This window comes from Myxocyprinus asiaticus, chromosome 46 (assembly GCF_019703515.2).
Source record: "Myxocyprinus asiaticus isolate MX2 ecotype Aquarium Trade chromosome 46, UBuf_Myxa_2, whole genome shotgun sequence".
NCBI lineage: Eukaryota > Metazoa > Chordata > Actinopteri > Cypriniformes > Catostomidae > Myxocyprinus > Myxocyprinus asiaticus.
In genome coordinates, this window is record NC_059389.1 from 19,362,852 (window position 1) to 19,384,315 (window position 21,464).

At 36.5% G+C, this 21,464-nt stretch overlaps 1 protein-coding gene across 1 annotated transcript; it reads left to right on the forward strand.

The window, feature by feature from the left end:
- The first annotated feature begins 3,158 nt into the window (after positions 1–3,158).
- LOC127436331 (ras-related protein Rab-8B-like) lies at positions 3,159–21,431 on the forward strand. The gene is made up of 7 exons (XM_051690425.1): positions 3,159–3,366; positions 7,262–7,322; positions 9,129–9,189; positions 9,442–9,519; positions 9,716–9,805; positions 16,411–16,527; positions 16,625–21,431. Exons 1-7 carry the CDS (start codon positions 3,243–3,245, stop codon positions 16,715–16,717), a joined length of 624 nt encoding a protein of 207 aa, XP_051546385.1. The 5' UTR covers positions 3,159–3,242; the 3' UTR covers positions 16,718–21,431.
- The last annotated feature ends 33 nt before the right edge of the window (positions 21,432–21,464 follow it).

A 21,464-nucleotide genomic window follows, 5' to 3' on the forward strand; every position in this document is an offset into this window, starting at 1 on the left:
AAATGAGCATCCTGCTGTCTAGACCTCCCCTGTATCTGCTGTAAGTACAAAATTTCGGAACAACAAACTCTTTAGGTTCTGACTAAACTCATATATGCTTTAAAATAACCATAATTATCTACAGTTCTCAAAACATGCCCAACTTTGCTAATAGGCTACATAGCTTTTCAGGTTAGTCTGCTCAGGTTCTTCCAATCGATGGATAAAGACTCAACAAAATAACTAAAATGCTTCTACATTTGCAATATTTGTCCATCATCCTGAAACCCATAATCATTAACATATATGTGGGGAAGAACAATATCGCCTTGCTATAATTCTGTGATAATTTGTTCTCAAGTTTCTGTCATTTTTAATGCTGCGTTAGTACATAACATAACAATTGTTTATGCACAACCGGAAGTTCCGCCCACATCTCCCGCAAAGCATCATGGGACTCAGGAATATTGTGTATAAAGGTATGTGATAATTGTAACACGTTGTAATGAATGAAAAATAAGTATACTGTGAATACATAGTATATAATTAATGTATACTAATTTTAGTCAATAAACAACACATCATAAGGGGCCTGGGTAGCTCAGCGAGTATTGACGCTATACCACTCCTGGAGTCACGAGTTCGAATCCAGGGCGTGCTGAGTGACTCCAGCCAGGTCTCTGAAGCAACCAAATTGGCCCGGTTGCTAGGGAGGGTAGAGTCACATGGGTTAACCTCCTTGTGGTCGTGATTAGTGGTTCTCGCTCTCAATAAGGCGTGTGGTAAGTTGTGCGTGGATCGCGGAGAGTAGCATGAGCCTCCACATGCTGGGAGTCTCTGCGGTGTGCACAACGAGCCACATGATAAGATGCGTGGATTGACGTCTCAGAAGCAGAGGCAACTGAGACTTGTCCTCCGCCACCCGGATTGAGGTGAGTAACCGCGCCACCATGAGGACCTACTAAGTAGTGGGAATTAGGCATTCCAAATTGGGGAGAAAAGGGGATAATAAAAAAAAATAAATAAATAAAAATAAATAACAAACAACACATCATAAGATTATGAAGCACAGACTTTATTCACACCACCAGACTACAATATAAACATATTAGTCTTATTCACTAATACACCTCGGTTGCTTTCTGTGTATTATTCATGAGTTAAAAGCAGCTCTTACATTCATACAGATGGGATCATCACAGACATTTTGTGATATTGTGGCCAAATCAGAGCAGAAAAACATTTGTGATTTCTGAATAAGAGATGTTTATGGTGATGTCCCGGTAGGTGTGTGCACTTGACGGTTACACAACAGACTCGGTGCCGTACAGAGATGAATCGTTGATTAAATATATTTAAATGTCCGCAAAAGTCAAATTTGGCAATATTTGTGCAGACCTCAGACCTGAATACACCTTTCCTGGGACAGGACTTTTGAGTCTTTTTCTTGATATAGTTTTACGGGTGTTTTTCCATTCACCGCCATTGTTTCCTCCCGCAGATGGCCACAAATGTGGTGGCTGCAGGAAAAAGTGATGCCACTGAAACAGGTCGCGCACACACACACACACACACACACACACACACACACACACACACACACACACACACACACACACACACATGTTGGTGCAGCTATCATTATGAGGACTCTCCATAGACATAATGATTTTTATACTGTATGTACTATAGATTCTATTCCCTAACCCTAACCCTACCCCTAAACCTAACCCTCACAAAAAACTTTCTGCATTTTTACATTTAAAAAAAAAAAAAAAAAAACATTGTTTAGTATGTTTTTTAAGCGATTTGAATTATGGGGACACTAGAAATGTCCTTATAAACCACATTTATAGCATAATACCCTTGTAATTACCAGTTTGTAACCTAAAAAAATGTCCTCGTATACCACAAAAACCTGCCCACACACGCACATACACACACATACTATGTTTTTATATCATTGTGGGGACTCTCCATAGACTTCCATGCATTTTTTGGATTTTATACTGTACAAACTATAGATTCTATCCCCTAACCCTAACCCTACCCCTAAACCTAACCCTCACAGAAACCTTTTTGCATTTTTACATTTTCAAAAAAACATAATTTAGTATGTTTAATAAGCCATTTCCCTCGTGGGGACCGCTGGCTGGTCCACACAATGTAGGTGATCTCAGGTTTTACTATCCTTGTGGGGACATTTGGTCCCCACAGTGTAGTATAAACATGTACACACACACACACACACACACACACGAGAGAGAGAGAGAGAGAGAGAGAGAGAGAGAGAGAGAGAGAGAGAGAGAGAGAGAGACATCCAAAATTGCACAAAAAACAAACAAATAAAAAACAAAAACATATATGTATAGATGGAATATTTTCCCATACATTTCCCCCACTTGGATGTAACTGTGAATGTGACTGACATCAAATTATGATAGAAATTTGTTTAATTTTTATTTTATTTATTTTTTTTACATAAACTGTCAGCAATTAATTCCCAAATATTTTTTAGAAGCATATTCTATATTTAAAACAGCTGTTTATCTTATATATTTATGTCTTGCTTTTCACAACTAAGGTACAAATGCCATTTATTAGTAGATTTGTAGTAAATATTTAGTAGTAAATATTTGTAATGTAAACACATTTAGCCGCTCAAAATAAAACGTATGTATTGCGATTACATACAAATTTTCCATTCAAATAAATCGCATAAATGCAACAAATGAGTTCACATGACAATGTTTCCCATTACGTCCATTTTACGTGAATGCATTAAATAAATGCTAAAATGGCTGGGAACTGCGATTTACGTGTTTGACATGAACTCTGTTCATTTCAAATTAATTATTGCTACTTACTATATTCATGGTCTTTTCTTTTAAATCTACTAAATAACAGGTCACCCAGACACATTTCCACAAATTCACAAATGTATTGTTTGAAATGCTCCACGAAAAACACATCTGTTTATTTAATATTTTCCATGCCTTGCTGTGCACACCGGAGGTTCAGATACAGTTTATTACTAGGCTACATATGATGGGTGACATAATGTAAATGTAAATATTTGACTACTGTGTTACTGTGTACCAGGGTCCTCCTAGAAACTACATTGACCAATCACGCAGATGGCATAGCACTGACGTCACTAAAGAGGCCCCGCCTCCTCTCCGGACCGTATGATTTTCTGTCAATGCCATGAACAAGGGAAACTGTGCACTGTCAGTCCAAAGAGGAATATACCAGCTTGGTAAATGGCGAAGACCTACGATTATCTGTTCAAACTCTTGCTCATAGGGGACAGCGGAGTCGGAAAGACATGTCTCCTGTTCAGATTCAGCGAGGATGCGTTCAACACCACCTTCATCTCCACAATCGGTCAGTACACCGGTCATCTGCGTATAGTGATAGTGTCCCGTTATATGCAAGGAAGGACAATAGGGTCCTAGAAATCAGTCAGTTGAAACTGTAATAAATAAATTACTTTTTCCTTTTGCTTAGATAAATTACTTTAAAAAAGCAGCTATTTTTTTCCCCTCAATCAATCATGTGGTTATGTGAAACATTAAAACATCTGGATGTATTTAGAAATGCAGGCCTATGAGTAAATACTATTCAGCTTGCTTATTTATCCAAATGTAAACATATAAACAGATAAATAAATATCGATTATATATAGATAATGTATTGTAGGCCTACTATATATAGATAGATATCATAGATACATACATTACATCCTATATAATGCAAGTATAAAAATGATATATATATATATATATATATATATATATATATATATATATATATATATATATATACTTTAGAAACAATGCTGTTGGCTCTTTAAAGGTGTGAGAGTCATATTTTGCTGACGACAGCTTTATCTAATTTTAACTTGTCAAAACCCATTTCAGTAATGGCCTTTTGCAAGTTCATACAGGACTCCACACAAGACAAATATAAACATTTTAATGAGCTATATATATATATATATATATATATATATATATATATATATATATATGCATTCTGTGTTCTCATTCAGTGCCCTAACATGCTAATGAACCCAAGCCAGCTGATATGTTACAGTTAGCTGGTTTATTGAAGTATTTGTTTATAAAGATGACAGGCTGTTGGTCATGACCAGATGCTGTTTGCCATATGATGACAGCTGTTATCAATTGAGAATGAGTGACAATGTAATGCAAGTATTCTGTCTTTTGATGGCTGAACATTTTAGGCTAAACAGTTAAAAAGGGATAGTTCACCCACAATTGAAAATTCTCCCATCATTTACTCAACCTCATGCCATCCCAGATGTGTATGACTTTCTTTCTTCTGCCGAACACAAACAAAGATTTTTAGAAGAATATCTCAGCTCTGTAGGTCCATATAATGCAAGTGAATGGGGGGGGGGGCATATAAAGGCAGCATAAAATTATCCCATAAGACTCTAGTGGTTAAATCTATATCCTCAGAAGCGATGTTATCCACTTTCACTTTCACATTCTTTTTTTGTCGATTCACATATTTAAGGAAATTTGACTTGATAACAGATTCTTCCAGTACACACAGAAATACAACAGCTAGAATATTTTCAGAAAACCAGTAATGCAAATACAATAATAGAATAGAAGTGACCAAATATAAACTAAACCTCCCTTTAGGGACATTTTGGGATGTCCTCATTTGAAAAAAACATTCATACATGCATTAAATAATTATTAGGGTTAGGGATAGTCTATTATAATTAGCAGTATATAAAAACATAAGACGTATATAGTATGTCCCCATTTAGATAACTAAGTGTGTAAATGTGTGAATGCTGCATGGGTTTATCTTGAGTTTGCCTGCACAGAGAGTTTAGTCATTTCCTTTGTCAGTTTTTCCATCTGATTAAAACTTTAACACCCCCTCTGCCTTTTTTTCTTTTTTTATATATTTTTTTTGCAAAGGTGTCTTGTAGTAGGGTCTTTGGGCCTTGACTTTCTTTCAGAGTTTAGTTGTGTTTGCAACTTATCTGGCTGCAGAGACTGGCTTCCTTCATCTCAATAACTTTGCATAAACAAAATTTTGAGTGCTTGGGGAAGTACAGTTTCTTTGTGGTGATAAAGTGAGTGGTGCAGGGTCAGAAATGCAGTCTCATAGTAGTAGACTTAACCATGAAAAGAGGGCTGTACTGTTTGAAACTGTGTCACAGTCTCGTAACGTTCACTCAGGCCATCTCAGCATTCTTACGCCAATGCATTTGACTGGCATCTGTGTTCTTGTGCCTGGATGTCCGTGACCCCAGTGGTGAGCACTCTGCATGCTTCCTCATACTTCTCTGAGCTGTCCTTCTCTACTTCCTGTAACTCTAAATGTGTGTTTCTCTCAGGGTTGTGATACTTAAAGGGATAGTTCACCCAAAAATATACATTCTGTTATAATTTACTCACCCTCATGTCGTTCCAAACTCGTGTGACTTTCCATAGCAGCATGTAGGTGTAATTTCTAGGGATGCAAGTAGAGGGTCTGTGAGGGGTCATCTGCAAGGCCAGCTGAATGCAGTTGGCTGATCTGAAACTGTTTCAGGAGGGTGAGTCTGTTGTGTTGATCATGCTGCTATGGGTCATTGAAGAGTGACTGGATTCCGGAGTCTCATCTGTACTGAATGCACGCTTCCTGTATGGAAGTCAGCTTTTATCTAACGTTTAATACAGGGACAATCCCCCTGGAGCAACCTGAGGTTGAGTGTCTTGCTCAAGGGCATGATGGTGGTGGTAACTCATGGATCAACCCATGTAGGGTTTGAATGTGAAAGTGCATAATCTAGATTTTTTTTTTTTTTTTTAAGAATACAGAGGATTTGGACATACTACTCCACTGGTATACTGTTTTTGGCATACTATATAGTAGGGAAGTATGTATGGATATCTGTATTGAGTGAATACTAGTTAACTGTGACTATCAGGCTACTTATGACTACAGTCTTCATCTCATGCGAGTTTATGATTTTAAACATATTTTTCAAAAGCACTATTCATTTCCTAATAGTGCTGCAAAAACTAATAGATTAAATAGATTATTTTCTATAATTAAATAATTAGCTGATTAATGTTGGACATCAAGTTTAGGTTTAAATGTAACCGTAATTGAAATCCTAAATATAATGCAAAAACATATTTTATAAGAATAAGAATAAATGTACAGAGCCCCTAATATTCATGGAATAATGACATTACAGTAACATGTTATATGTTCCATGTTGACAAACAGTTGATATTGTAACATTTATCTAGTATTTTAAACCTTTTTTATACACAATGTATACAATCCTTCATATTTAATTTAAAAAAAATAAAATACAGGAGATAAAATTGTGCTTTTTTTTTGCATTAATTGATTAATTGAAGATATATTCGAAGATTAATTGATAATTTGGTTCAAAAAGCCAAATTTTATTTATTTATTAAATAATCTTTAGTTACAGCACTATTTTTTTATGCGTAAAGCTTTTTAGTTGTGCTGTCAGTCAATTAAAATATTTAATCCCAATTAATTGCATGATATTTGTAGTTATGATTAATCGATTAATTGAAGAAATAATCGAAGATTAATCGAGTATCAGAAATATTGTTCGTTTCAGCACTATATTTTTAAGCATAAAGCTTTTTAGTTGTGCTGTCAGTTGATTTAAAGATTTAATCACGATTAATTGCATGATTGTTTTGTTAGAGATTAATCGATTAATTGAAGAAATAATCGCAGATTAATCGAGTATCAAAATGATTGTTAGTTGCAGCACTATTTTTTATACATAAAGATTTTTAGGAAGGGACAAAGTACAGACTGCGCCATTAATGGAACATATTGTTTTTATATCACTATTCAGCCTAGAATTCCCATATCATTTGTCTGATTAATTTCTTTTCAAACATGACCTAATGTAATGAGGAATTTGAGCAAAGTCCAGACAGACAGGACAGCTAACAGGGCAGCAGGAAACCACCTATCTCTCAGCAACATAAATAGCCTTGAGATGTCAGATATACAGAAAACAATCTATAATGTTAAGACTTTATGATGCGTAGTGAATGTTTGTGTAAAAGCGGTTTCACAAAATGGTAACTTTATACCAAAATGGAAAAGAGTCATTTTTTAATAACCAATAACCAGGCCAAAAAATTTCAAAAGAAGCTGATAATGGCTCATTATACTCGACCATTGCAAAGCAACAAATATGGTGATCCATTGTACAACTGATGATGTTTCTCTTTTTCTCTATTGCCAGGAATTGATTTCAAAATCAGAACTATCGAGCTCAATGGGAAGAAAATCAAGCTGCAGATATGGTAAACCATTTATTTGTCACAACTACTAAATGTAGTTTTTTTCTTTACTTTTCACTTTATTTATGTCACAGTTCACACAAGCCTATATATTTAGAACTGTGTAAACTGTTGATGTACCTAAAGAGATGTTCCCATCCCTTAGAAGACTTCTTCAACACAGATGACAGAGAGTTCTGTGTGCTCTTTATAAGGAAAAAAATTACTTAAAAGGAGAAAAATGGCAACATACAGCAATATGTCTGTTAATGTATTTCAATGCACTGGAGAGAGTTTAGAGGTCTTGGTATTTCTAATGGTCCATCATGCTTTCAGGTATTTTAGGTAAAAGGGAAATTACATCATACACTGTGGCCTTCCTTTTATCAGTTGTAATGGTCACCCACTCTGTCGAGAACTTAGGTGACGCACTATTTGGACGACAGTTATTTTACATGGGGACATGAGGTAATTCCAGCATTTACAGGGGATAGTCAGTGATTTTATTGCCGTCTGAATCCAAAATGTCTGTGTTTTTCTCCCACCTTCCGCAAGAAAATTTCTTACTACCTACTACCTCAAATTACCTACTGTTTTTGACACACACCAAGGTTGTGTGGTAATTTAATTACCATCCGAGTCCACATCTCTGACTTTATAATCCAAGTGCCGTACATTGCGCCGCATGTGGTAACAGCTCTGGCAGTAATGGACAGTTGTGAAAGTTAGAGGATTGTGCAACAGAAATTTTTGAAATAATTCACAATAATAAAATGATGTCGCCACTCCAACACAGTGAGTGGGGACTCTTAAGTAGAAGGGAAAGAAAAACGAGAGCCAGATCACGTAAACTTTTGAAATGGTCCATTATTATGGCAGCAATGTAATAAAATTGTAATATCACATTTTAATGTAGAAGCGTTTACTAAATACATTTATACATAGGGCTTGCATGACTACTCATTTATACGGGTCGAATAGTCCCAGAAAATTTGTCGGAGTTAATGTCTATCTTATTTAAAAGGTTTAATTTCCACCTCCACTTTTTAAACACTGACAGATAATTCCAAATGATGTCCGTCATTTTGATAGATAAAACATAAGAAAACCATTTTTACCAGAGCTCCTCAAATTTCATTTGAACTATCTTTACAGTCCTTGATATGTGCGGCTTCTATATCTCCTTGCGTGCGCTTAGGAGAGAGCGCGCAAGTGGTGCAACTGAAGTGATGTGGGTGACGAAACATGTGTACCCCTGTTGACAGATTTATTTGACTGCGTTGATAAACAGTCTTGTCTCTACAGTTTCTTGACTTGTTTAATTGCTCTTCGCAAGAATTTTGGCTTGCTCCGTATGTGAAAATGTACACTGTAAATGTCCGCAGAGCTTTGCAGCACGGTTCCCTCATGTTTTAAAATGTTTATTTTCACTTTAGCGTAATTCCAAACATATTTAAATGCAAATACAGAGGACAGTTTGTGGCTTGATGAATTTTCCATATAACAAGCGCAACTGCAATCATGTGATCGACAAAAAGTCGTGATTTAATTGTCACCCGAACGCATGAGTTTTATCACAGAGGAGCCATGAAAATGTACCTTTACAGGCATCACCCTGAGAAACAATTGCCATCCGAATAGGGCTTTAAGAAAGGATGGGACATGCAGACAACAAGCAGCAAAAAGCAGGGTGGGATTCACTGTAAACCAGTGTGAAGTGTTTTGGTTATGCAGGGTGACAAAGGAAGGAAGAAATGAGGCGAGGATGTATATTTGTGTGTGTTGCCCTGCAGGGGCAATTTTAAAGAACTCTGTCTGGTTGTTTAACAGGGACACAGCAGGACAGGAAAGATTTCGGACTATCACCACAGCATACTACAGAGGCGCTATGGTAAGACCTTACTGACACTCACACTATTTTCATGGAATTATATAGAAACCATTTTAATTACATAAATTATAACAAAGGAATTGCAATGTGAATAAAGCTGAAGCACCTCCCACTGTTGTTCGGAATGTATTTGACAACTAACCAGAAATGTTCTTGGAACAAAGATGTTGAATGTTCTTTGAAATGGTCTGTTTAGTGTATATGAGTTTTTAAGCACATTCAATGTTTTTATCTCACTTGCTTTCTTTTCAGGGGATTATGTTAGTATATGACATCACCAGTGAAAAGTCATTTGAGAACATAAAAAACTGGATCCGCAATATTGAGGAGGTAATTCACTACAATACAGGGTTATGTTCATATATCTGCTCAGTACTTATGCTCAGATATGGTATAACATGTAAATACATTAATCTACGTTACGGTATTTTATTGTTTATTTAAATGAGTTAAGAGCATATATTTTTTACATTTTTTAAATACATTTTCTGTGTAACTTGAAGAACATCTCTATTACTTTTTTTAGCATGCGTCATCTGATGTTGAGAGGATGATCCTCGGAAACAAATGTGATATGAACGACAGGAGACAGGTGTCCAAAGAGAGAGGAGAGAAAGTGAGGCCTTTCGCTTCTTACAAGCTCTCTGCAGTTTTCTCATACTCAAATACATAATCAGTTTATCCTAAAATGTCATTATTGTATAGATTATAGCATTATATAGTGTATGTTTTTGTATATATAATATACTGTATGTGTCAATATAAATATATAGGGCAGGGTAAAAATGTTGATTTTCCGATGCATCCTGATCTTCATTTTAATGATCTCGATATCGATCCTTTCACTCTATGTGGCAACCCACTGTAATGCAAGTAAATCACATGTGCAACCAAATCTCACACTATGCAACTGAAAATGTCTATGATTAGCCACTGGCTAGTAAATGTTCAGATTTCACTCACCATATTATCCACAAGTAGTATAGTGGAGACGTTATTAACACAGAGGTGCTTTCACTGTGTTTTGAGAGTAAAAGTTTGGTTTAAATTAGTGCTGTCGAAGTTAACGCATTAATAACGCGTTAATGCAAAATTAGTTTAACGGCACTATTTTTTTTAACGTCGTTAACGCGTAATATGACCCTTTGAATAAACCGTAGTTCATGAGAAGCGTGTCATTTCGCGCAAATGCCGCTGATGTCACATGCATTGACCATCCGGAAAACAGATGCTGGGAGACATTATGCTGATACCTGCGCCAAGCATTTGATCAATGTAGCACAGCAGTAGAACATGCCCACAAAGCACAGACAGAGCTCAGAACTTTGTAACATGATTGCAGTGGCAAGAGAGCTGCCACTTAAACACCTGCCTTGCACTGTGAGGCGTGTTATGAAAGTTGAAAGTGAAGTGAAAGTGTGAGTGCGAGGCGATCGTCTATGTTCCACGACTGCTTCCGTGTCCTTGAATAACATATAACGTGCCAGTAAAGGCAGCTGATGGAGTTTCTGATTGTTTTTGAGGACATATTTAAACATACGGATTAATGCAATCCATCGTAATTACATTGCTCAACAAGACTGCCAGAGAAGACATCTACGCTAAAGATGACAGGTAATGTAATTACATTATATTGTATGAACTACGGCTTAACTTGCTAAGTTCTGTAAACTGTTACAGTGGAATCATTAATAACATTGGTGTAGCAGATGGTTGCATTTTGATTTTTGCTATAGCATGTGATATTATTGATTGAGAATCCCACCGTTTTACTTAACAGATAACTGCGATCTTCAAAACTTATGGGGCTTTTCCACTGCACGGTACGGCTCGACTCGACTCTGCTCGCTTTTTGGGGGTTTTCCACTGTGGATAGTACCTGGTACCTGGTACTTTTTTTAGTACCACCTCAGTCGAGGTTCCAAGCAAGCTGAGCCAATACTAAATGTGATGTCAAAACCCTGCAGATCACTGACTGGTCAGAGAGAATCTATAAGCTAGATGGCAGGTTAGCTTACCCTCATGCGTCGTCTTTGAGCTAACACAGTGATGTCCTTGTCTGCGCTTTGGTGTATGATTTCCCAAACTCTCCTGTTTTTTAGAGGTATTTTGTCTTGCTGCCGTCAGCCTCTTTTGAAACAAAGTTTGTCGTCTTGCTGTGAAAAACAGCCACATGCCGAGAATCAATAACACCATTCCTTCAATATCCTCCATTGCTCCTTTGTTGTGTGTTTGTGTCGCGATTAAGATGATGTCATGGCAGTAGAGGTGGCTCAACTATGACGACCAGCCTATAATCCCACCCATGTTGAGGCTGCACTAAACTGCAGTGGAAAAGCAAGCTCAGAAAAGTAAAGCGAGCAGAGTCGAGTCGAGTCGAACCTTAACGTGCAGTGGAAAATTGCCATTAGTGAGGAGCTGGTCAAAAATCCCCTTACAAAACAAAACAATACACAAAATACGATGACAACAGTGTATGAAAAGCTAACAAAGTTGGCAAATATAACAACTTACTGAAATCAGCTGCAGAGGACACCAGCAATTCACTGTTTATCACGAGCGTTACTGGCTGGATTCAATGCATCATTTAGTTAGCAGGCTTGTCGGTGTCTGAGTCCAAAACGTCGTTGCTCTGTCCACTGTCACTTTTGCTTATGTCCTTCTTATGGTCCCTGTACTCCCTTAAGTGTTTTTCAATTTGTTTATGATTAGGTCAGTTGTCCGATTGAAGGCGACATGCATCATTTCGTGCTGTATCTTCATTCTCGTAGAGTATTTTTTCCTTTGCGATCTCTAATTTATCTCGTATCTTCGTAAATACCAAGTAGATATATACTTCGTAAATACCAAATTGCAAGTAGAGAACTTGTTCCGTCATGTTACCTAAATGCTTTTGATGTCTGATAATTTTGTGGATTTTTTATTGTTGTTATAGAGCGAAGATGTACTCCTTGCTGCAGACGGTAGCTACTGTTGTTGTTTGGGAAAACTTTACCATAGCGACGAAACATTATCCCACCCTCCGTCTCCTGACGTAATTGGTTCCTGTGTAAAGACCAGCAAGCTTTTGGGGCCGGTGCGGAACTAGGTTTTGGGCCCGGAGTGGCCTTTTCGGCGGTGGCAATGCGCGAACAGTTCGAGAATTTGCACCGGCCCAGGAACCTGCACCCGAACCGTGTCGATGGAAAAGGGCTATGAGGGTGCTTCTGAAAATAGTGGGGGTGCTCTTATAAAGTGGAGCCGTATCGTATTACAAATTTTTTTTAAAAGATGAAATAGTTTAAATGCTACTCAATCAACGCAAAGAAAATGTTTTAAAATGTACAAACATTTATTGCTTAGTTTCTTTCGGTGCATGATCTGTTGCTGAAAATGACAGGAAAATGCTGCGCCTGCAAATCAGTACATACTGATTTGCAAAATCATACACGTTTATTAGTTTTGATACAGGGATTTTGTGTGTTCGCTGGGATTCAGGGAAATCTGCTTTGCTAATATACAGGCTTACATAGCCTGTTCAACTGAGCAGGGGTGTGCATTTATTTTGGTACAGGGGCCACATCAGCCTTTAAGTAGAACATGGAAGATAGAAGATAAAAATATCTGCACAGTTCTTGCAGCTTTTAAGCCCAGAAATAGTAGTGCACGATGCACAATACTAATGCATGATGCACAATTTGTGTATACAGTGTATAAAGTATGTGACTAATGGGACTATTCTGCAATTGCCTGAAGTTTTTCTCTACAAATAATACTTTTCTAACAGGTGTCAGAAAAACTGAATAAATGTGAGGTATAATTAATAATTGTTCATTTTACCACCAATAGGCTATACTTCAATGCAATGGCAATTTATTATTCAATTTAACACTCTCTACATCAGGGGTCGGTTTTAATAGTAAAATAAAATTTTCGGAAATGATAGATTCTAAAAGCTTCCTTTAATGTTTGATGCAAAGCAGACCTGTTTAGTTGTTTTAATCTCAATACATTACCTACTCATTTATGCGCTCAGTGGGTCATGATGTGGGTCTCGTCAATGCTTTGTCCGCAAATGGTTTGGTATCCCATTCAGCACACAATGGAATAAAACAGGCTGCATGACTATGATAAATGATTACTGCCAGAGTAACATTTGCATATAGGTGTGAGGGACTTCAACATTTGACTAATTTTACACAATTAAAAAACATATTCCTCTCTTGCTTGCTTTTGCTCGCATGTCATTAATTACCCCTCCGCATGCGAATGATGCAACGTTCTATTTGTATTTTAATAAAGTTCATCATTGAAAAGGTTTGCTCGCAGACTTAGTAGCACTAAACAGCACATGGAGCCTCATGAATGGACACGGAGTGGCTGTATCACACATTACGTTGAGCTAAATATCACACTACTGATAGTTTCTGAAGTTGTTTTCATGGTGCTCACATGCATGGTTGCCAGATTGCACAAATTAAGTATAACAGGCAGAATATTTCCAATTTGTGCTAGTGTAAATCTCTGATTGGGGGATCACATCTATTATCTGGCAACCCTGAGCATATTAAATGCTTGTGGAGGTGTGTTAGGTCCCAGTGATCTAATAAAAAAAAAAAACATTCAGGATAAATTTGCCCTGGTCTGCAATTGAGGGTGCTCTAACGTTGATTTGAGGGTGCTTAGCACCCTCAAGCACCCCCGTTGAACCGGGCCTGGAGCGGCGGTACTGATTACCGGCTAACGGAAACCCTGCTGCTGTCTCCAAGGTTCTGTCACAGTGTCTCTGTTTGATAGTGCACTAGCCAATGCAGAAGTTAGAGACATTGCTGGAACCCTGCACGTAATCTACACTGTCACCCATTTAATCCCACTGGTTACAATTGTGTCCTGGTCTAAAAGAAGTTTTTGATGTATTTTGAGTTGTCAGTTGTAAATGACAGTGCAGACTTTTTTGCATGAGTGGTGCAAATAGTCACATGACCAGAGCTATTTAATTCCACTGTGCTCCTGGAAAGAAAATGTCTGTCAAAACTCTGTAAAAAGAAGCGAATAAATCCTGTCATAATACACTTACAACTACTATATTTTGTACATAATTTGAATAGTGTTGTTCATTTTCTGTTGTTCAACTCTGTTGGTGGGGCAGGTTTTGTGTGGATGACTGAAAAAATACATCTGGAGGAAGCATATTTTGTCCACTCATGTTTATAAAGACATTGCGATTAATCGCGATAAAAAAACAAAAAAAAAGCTATATTTGAATCATTTGACAGCCCTAGTTTAAATCATTCTGTGTGTCCAAAGATGAGATCCATGGATCCATATGTCATTGACTAATACCCTTTCTGTTTTTTATAGTCAGTTATTGATTAAAAATAACATAAAAATAAACATTTCATTCTAATCGCTCATGGATGCGCTAAAGAAACTACGCACATCTTCTCTCGTTATATGCGTTTACAGGCTGATGACGCTAGTCTTAAAGAGACAGTACTGATTAAGCACGTGTTCTTCATATCAATGTAAATACATGTAAATAGTACAAATTATGTATGTAAACAATAAAAATGTAACAAATATATATATATATATGCAACATAGTATATGCCATTTCAAGACATTAATTGATGATAAAATGTGACCAATTTGATGAAAAACTAATGATAAAATGATTTGTAAAATGAATATTTTCAAATTGTACTTAGAAGGGTCACATAGAAGGTTCTTTTTTAATTAAGAGCATTAGTTGAGAGAGAATATATTTTATATGCAAGCAAAATAGACATTTGTGGTGAGGTAGGTGTGACCGAGCGACATCTGTGGAGAGCGAGGTCGGAAGAGGAAGAGCGGTAAGGATTGACACCTGTGGGAAATCACCTCTAACAGCTTTTTGTGTTGCAGTGAGAGCTGGAAGGGGTTAAAAGAGCTGGAGGAGAGAGAGAGACCAACCTGAGTGTGTGTGTGTGTGTGTGTGTGTGTGTGTGTGTGTGTGTGTGTGTGTGTGTGTGTGTGTGTGTGTGGGCCCTGCTGAAAAGCAAACCATGTGTTTATACTGAAAAGTAGTGTAAATAAAGAAACTTACGTGAATTGTTTATCCGGCTCCCGCTTGCTCCTTCCTACCCGAACAAGTGACTTATCACAACATTGTACAGAAATGTACCCATATGAATCGATATAGAATTGAGATCCGAATGGAATCAAGAGCTTGTGAATTGGAATCGAATCGAATCTGGAAATCTGTATCAATACCCAGTCCTATAAATATACATAAATACGTAAACATTATAATATATCAAGTGTGCACAATAATTGTATATGGGTCAATGATGTGATGCTAATTTTTTTTTTTCGTCTGAAACTAATAAGTTATTCAAAAATACATTAAAAAGCAATTTTCACAATACACTTACTTGAATACACCTGTTATGATGAACATGTTTTTCATTTTTTAAATTAAAAAAAAATTAAAATTCTGGGGGCTTCAGTCAAAATGTCTGGAGACAGTAAAATAAATAAATAAATAAAAGTCTCATTAAAAGCTGAAATTCTTAAGAAAAAGAATTTTGGCATAAGTAGTTTGGAATAATATTTTATTATTATTTCTTTAAAACATGAGGTAACAATTTTGTTTTAAAATGTAATTAATATTTAAAAAATATTTTTCCACCAAAAGAAAGTCAAGTGGTGTAACCAAAATGTATGGAGCCGTTTTGTCGTCATTTGAACAAAAAAAAAAAAAATAATTTTTAATTTAATTTAATGATTAGTTGTGTATACTCACATATATTCAATGTGCAAGGAAAGTATTTTATTATCTTTACAATATATATATATATATATATATATATATATATATATATATATATATATATATATATATACATTTTACCCTTTTTGACATTTTTAAAGTCATTTAATCGATTTTTTGTTGAAAATGCTATATGTTTTTCAAAATGTATGACACCAACATGGACACGAAGATTGCATTTCTACAAACTTGATAGATGTTTTAAATTTGATTTTGTTTTTATAGATTTCTCATTTTTATTATCTCGGACAACCTTACTTGTCAATGACCCATTTAACACATAAAATATGGAACATTAACGGTTTACCTGGATTTTAATTGAGATTTTGTAATTTGCTACTTTCTTCCTTTATTGAGTATTACAAGCTGATGTTTGATACAAATTATTGTGCAATAGTTTTTGCATGATAAATTATTTATTTTTTCTTTAGTTGGCAATCGATTATGGAATAAAATGTCTGGAAACAAGTGCAAAATCCAGCGTAAATGTGGAGGAGGCCTTTTTCACCCTAGCCAGAGACATCATGGCCAGACTCAACAGGAAAATGGTGAGCCACATTTCATAGTGTATCATAAAGTCATATGTGCTCTTTCCTGTGTTATAATTACTGTAAATACTCTCTGATATCCCTCTCTATTCACCAGAATGATGGCGGTCATGCAGATGGTGGGGGGCCGGTGAAGATCTCAGAAAAGCGCTCCAAAAAGCACAGCATCTTCAAATGTTCTCTGCTGTAACTCTTCTGCAGCGAGTGGATACATTTACCCGCTGTGTCACGGTGGCAGCCACAAATGCTCTGATGGTATAACATATCACATGAGCCCCTGCAAAGAGCTGCAATATCAGGCTCAAGAGCAGACAAACGTTTGTGTTTCCAAGCCTTTAAATTCAAGATGGTACAGAGGAATGATGCAGTTTTGAGAGATTTAATCCGTGGTAGACTTGAAGAATAAGAAGTTTTGTTTGTTGTGTGGTGATAATCATGATCACGATCGTGTCTTTCTGGTCAAAAGATAATGGATCAAATATCAAAGGGTTTGTTTAAAGGGATAGTTCACTCAAAGAGCAAAATACTGCCATCAATTACTCAAAAGTCATTCCAGACCTGTTTGACTTTCTTTCTTTTGTCGAACACAAAATAAAAAGTTTAGCAGAATTTCCGAGCTGCTCACCTCTATACAATGAAGTAAATGGGGACCAGGGGCTTTAAAAAAAACAGCAAAAAAAATAAATAAATCATAAATACTTGTGAAAAGTAGTCCACGCTGCTTGTTAATTATATTCCAAGTCTTCGAAAGTCATATGACAGCTTTGCATGAGGAACAGTGTGAAATGTAAGTCATTATTCACTGAAAATCTTTCTTGACAAGCGTGGTCACCATTTACTTTCATTGTATGGAAATGAGCAGCTCGGACATTCTGCTATAAATAACTCCCTTATGTGTTCCTCAGAAGAAACATAGTCATACAGGAGCACATGAGAGTGAGTAAATGATGACATAATTTCCAGTTTTGGACGAACTATTCCTTTAATGCGTTTTTGTAAAATATTCTATACGAATAATGCATACTCTGTCTTAAAACATTTGCTGCTGAAGGCTTAGATATACATTTAGTATTTCTAAATTAGTGAGAGTCAGAAGTTTGTCAGTATTATAGAGTTTGTTTTGTTATAATATGTTACAAAGTGTCTTTAAGAACTACATATGCATTGTTTATAAAATATATAATGCGTTTTTTGGAACACCCATGGGTTAAAGCATGGGTTCTTCTTACAGCCAAAAGTCCATACATAGTGCAGACAGACATCAGTCCACCAACTGGATGGTTACAAAGATAGAACCTGACGGATACATGATGGATAGAGGAACATCTTCAGGTCATGTATCATAGGGAGCACGACTTACTTGGCAAAATCAGTCAAAATTATGTGAATATCTATAATCACTTAAACCTTGTGTCATTTTTGGAGATATTTCATAATAAAGTCTAATAATCAGCCACTTAATTTGCATACATTTAAATTAATGTATTAATTTGATACGTTCTGGATGCTTAGCTGCATACAAGCAAGTGTAGATACTCAAACCATTAAGGTCATGTGTGAATTATCTACACTAAACTGTTATTTGAATAAACAAGCCACTAATGCATTCTTATGAGTCATTAATAAACTGTCTTTTTTGCATATCAATTTGATATTTCTCACTCTTTGAGCTCTTTCTTATTGTTTTATTGGAAGTAGTCAGCGCATAATGTTAAATGTTCTATGTACAGCCTTTCTTACTGTTTATATAACTCGTTTCACCTTAAACTCTTAAAGAAGTGTGCGGTTGCCAAAAAGTGGTATGATGTGTTTTTTGTGCTTGTAATGTTTTTTGCATAGTTGTATTAGTCAAAGGACACAGGGTGAATATTATAGGTGTTGACACTGGTTATATCTGCACTTTTGTTTTCAAATGTGAGACATTTTGGTCTCCCATTTAAACTTCAGAAGAGGAAGTAGATGAAGTAGGTAACAGCAATAAAATGTCCCATTTTGGGATTGCCTTTTCCAACTACTTGTGCTGATATTGGGAAACTTAATGCCTTGGATCCATATCCATTTATCTGAGTTGGACTGTTTGAATCTAGGAACTGCCATACTACTCTGAAAAAATTTATTGGTGAAATGTAGCATGACCACTGATATTCAGATGGGACCATTGTTATGTATGTATTATTTCATATTTGTGATTGTATGACCTAACATTTAAGAGATAACTGGACTTGTGTTACTGGACTCTCTATATAATGTAGCCTGCTATATGAAAAAATTACTATACACTCATTTAAAGCTTGTTTTATAACCATAAAGAAAATATGAACAAGAATTTGAAGTGTGGTTTTATTAATTGTAACTTTTATACTACATATAATAGATAAAGTAAAGACTGTGTACAACATTTTTGCCTGTCTTCATTAATTTCTTGCTTTGCAGTTCATCATCCAGAACAGAAGATAGTGCTGTTGTACAGTTTTATGCCTACAATACAGTGCAACAGTGCCTGCCCAACTTTTCAGTCGTCTTGGTTACAGAAGTATTTTCTACAGAAGTCTTTTCATAAAATCCTTCATAAAAGAGTTCTAAGCCATGAACCAAACCAACCAGCTCAGAGGTGAATCACAACATTACAAACTTGGATTTGAAGCAAAAAAGTATTTGAAAATCGGACAAAAAGACAAAGGTACAAGACTGTGTTCTTAACGTCTTGCACATGGTAGGAACTACAATCCCATTATGCATTGCTAATGATGTAATTGAATAAAAAAAACGATGGAAATATAAAAAAAACTATTGATTTTAGGTTGTTGATTATAAGTATAGAAACAATATATTTTAAATTTACTGCAAAAGTTTAAGATATATACATATATATTTAGTTTAAGGGGTGTAGGGAGACTGACTGTACTCGATTGCATCATTCACAGTGCTTAATGGTTTTGCAGGCTCTGTTGGCCACCGTTCTCTGATTGGTGGATCTTTCTGTGGGTCATGGATAGTGTAGTTCTTCACCAGGAATTCCATTATTAAACATGATTTTTAAACACTGAAGTTGAAATAACATGAACCGATGGCTTCAACAAATGCATATACCATCAATGAACAACCTCAGAGTTCAAGGTAGACTGTTATATACAGAGCAAATTATGACGACTCATCGCTGCAGGCGCATCAGCATTTCACTGTAGACGCTAGCAGTGTTCGAATTGGTTCGAGCTCAACCAAGGCCCTTCTCCCCCGATTGCTCAGTTTTGCCAGGCAGCCAGCTCTAGGAAGAGTCCTGGTTGTTCCAAACTTCATCCATTTAAGAATTATGGTGGCCACTGTACTCTTGGGAAACTTCAATGCAGCCGACATTTTTTTGTAGCCTTCCCCAGATCTGTGCCTAGACACAATCCTATCTCTGTGTTCTGCAGGCAGTTCCTTTGACCTCATGGCTTGGTTTTTGCTCTGATATGGATTTACATATACAGGTGTGTGCCTTTCCAAATCATGTCCAATCAACTGAATTTGCCACAGGTGTACTCCAATCAAAGTGCAGAAACCTCTCAAAGATGATCCAGAGAAATGGGATGCACCTGAGCAAAATTTCAAGTGTCATAGCAATGGGTCTGAATACTTATGTCAATGTGATATTTCAGTTTTTTTCTTTGTAATAAATTTGCAAAGTTATAAAAAATCAGATTTTTGCTTTGTCATTATAGGGTATGGAGTGTAGATTGATGTGAAAAAAATAATTTAAAGCATTTTAGCATAGGGCTGCAACATAAAATGTGAAAAAACTGAAGGGGCCTGAATACTTTCTGAATGCACTGTATATGCTAGTGTACTTCTAAATGTTGACAAAATTCATTTTCAGAAGATATAAGCACTTAAAATCCATGATGTCACATAGAGGTTGAGAAACCTTGTCCAATCAAATGCTTTCTAGAACGAGAATGCACCCTCCTCCTACGACTCTTCAGCACGTCTGGCTGTGTTCTAACAGTCGCTTACCATGCCTTCGCAGTGCACGTCGAAGGGAACATAATCCATGCTGTAGGGTCATGCCAAACAGTTTTGCCAATAAAGGTCACTCAAAAAGTGAGTTGGCCGTTATCACCTTTCAGCAGTCTAAAGCTCTAACAGTGTAAGGTAATTGTCTTCGAAGGGATAAGGGCATATGGATGATCACTTCTGAATAGGACGTACCGACGTGGGGGCTGGACTCAAGGAAAGTTTATTTATATGTTTTGTGCAGTCTGACATTTCTTGGGATAAACAGCTTGAGTAAGTGTTCTTTATTCTTTATGCTTAGAGTATTGTGATTCAAAACATGGATATATTACCTTGTTTCTAATTCATCTGCATTGGACTTGCACAATGGTTCCAGCCTTGTAGTAAAATGTGCTATGTGTGTTTGTGGGCTGGTTATGGATTCATGTTGTCAGTTAGATCATTGTTCGGAAAAGTTGGCCGGTATTGAGATTGCTTCTAAAGTTTCCCCGGTAAGCGGCTTTGACATAACCAGCATGGTGGAAAGAGGTATATGTGTGTGGCTGTGGCTGTAAACTAAACCCTATTGCCAATTTTTAAAAATGGGTCGTTCCACATGTCCTGCCCCAAATTCCTGTTTTAGCAGGAAATATGTCAAAACACTAAATCAAACTGCACTTGTCAAGGCACTTCATGGGGACTTAAGCTGCAGAAAAAGTGCAGCTGTTAGTTGTGATCCTATGGTTATTGTAGTAAAACCAGGGTTAATTTTGTAAGGGAATGTTAGGGTTAGGTTTAGGGGTAGGGGTGGGTGTTGGTGAAGGGTCTCTGTGGGACTCCCATATACTGTGTAGGGTGTCTGTGGGATACCCCTACACAGTCTGTTAGTATTTAATTAGGAGTGCAGATAGTCTACTGCCGATAGATTTTTTTGCTTCAAATCAAAGTTTGTAATGTTGCGATTT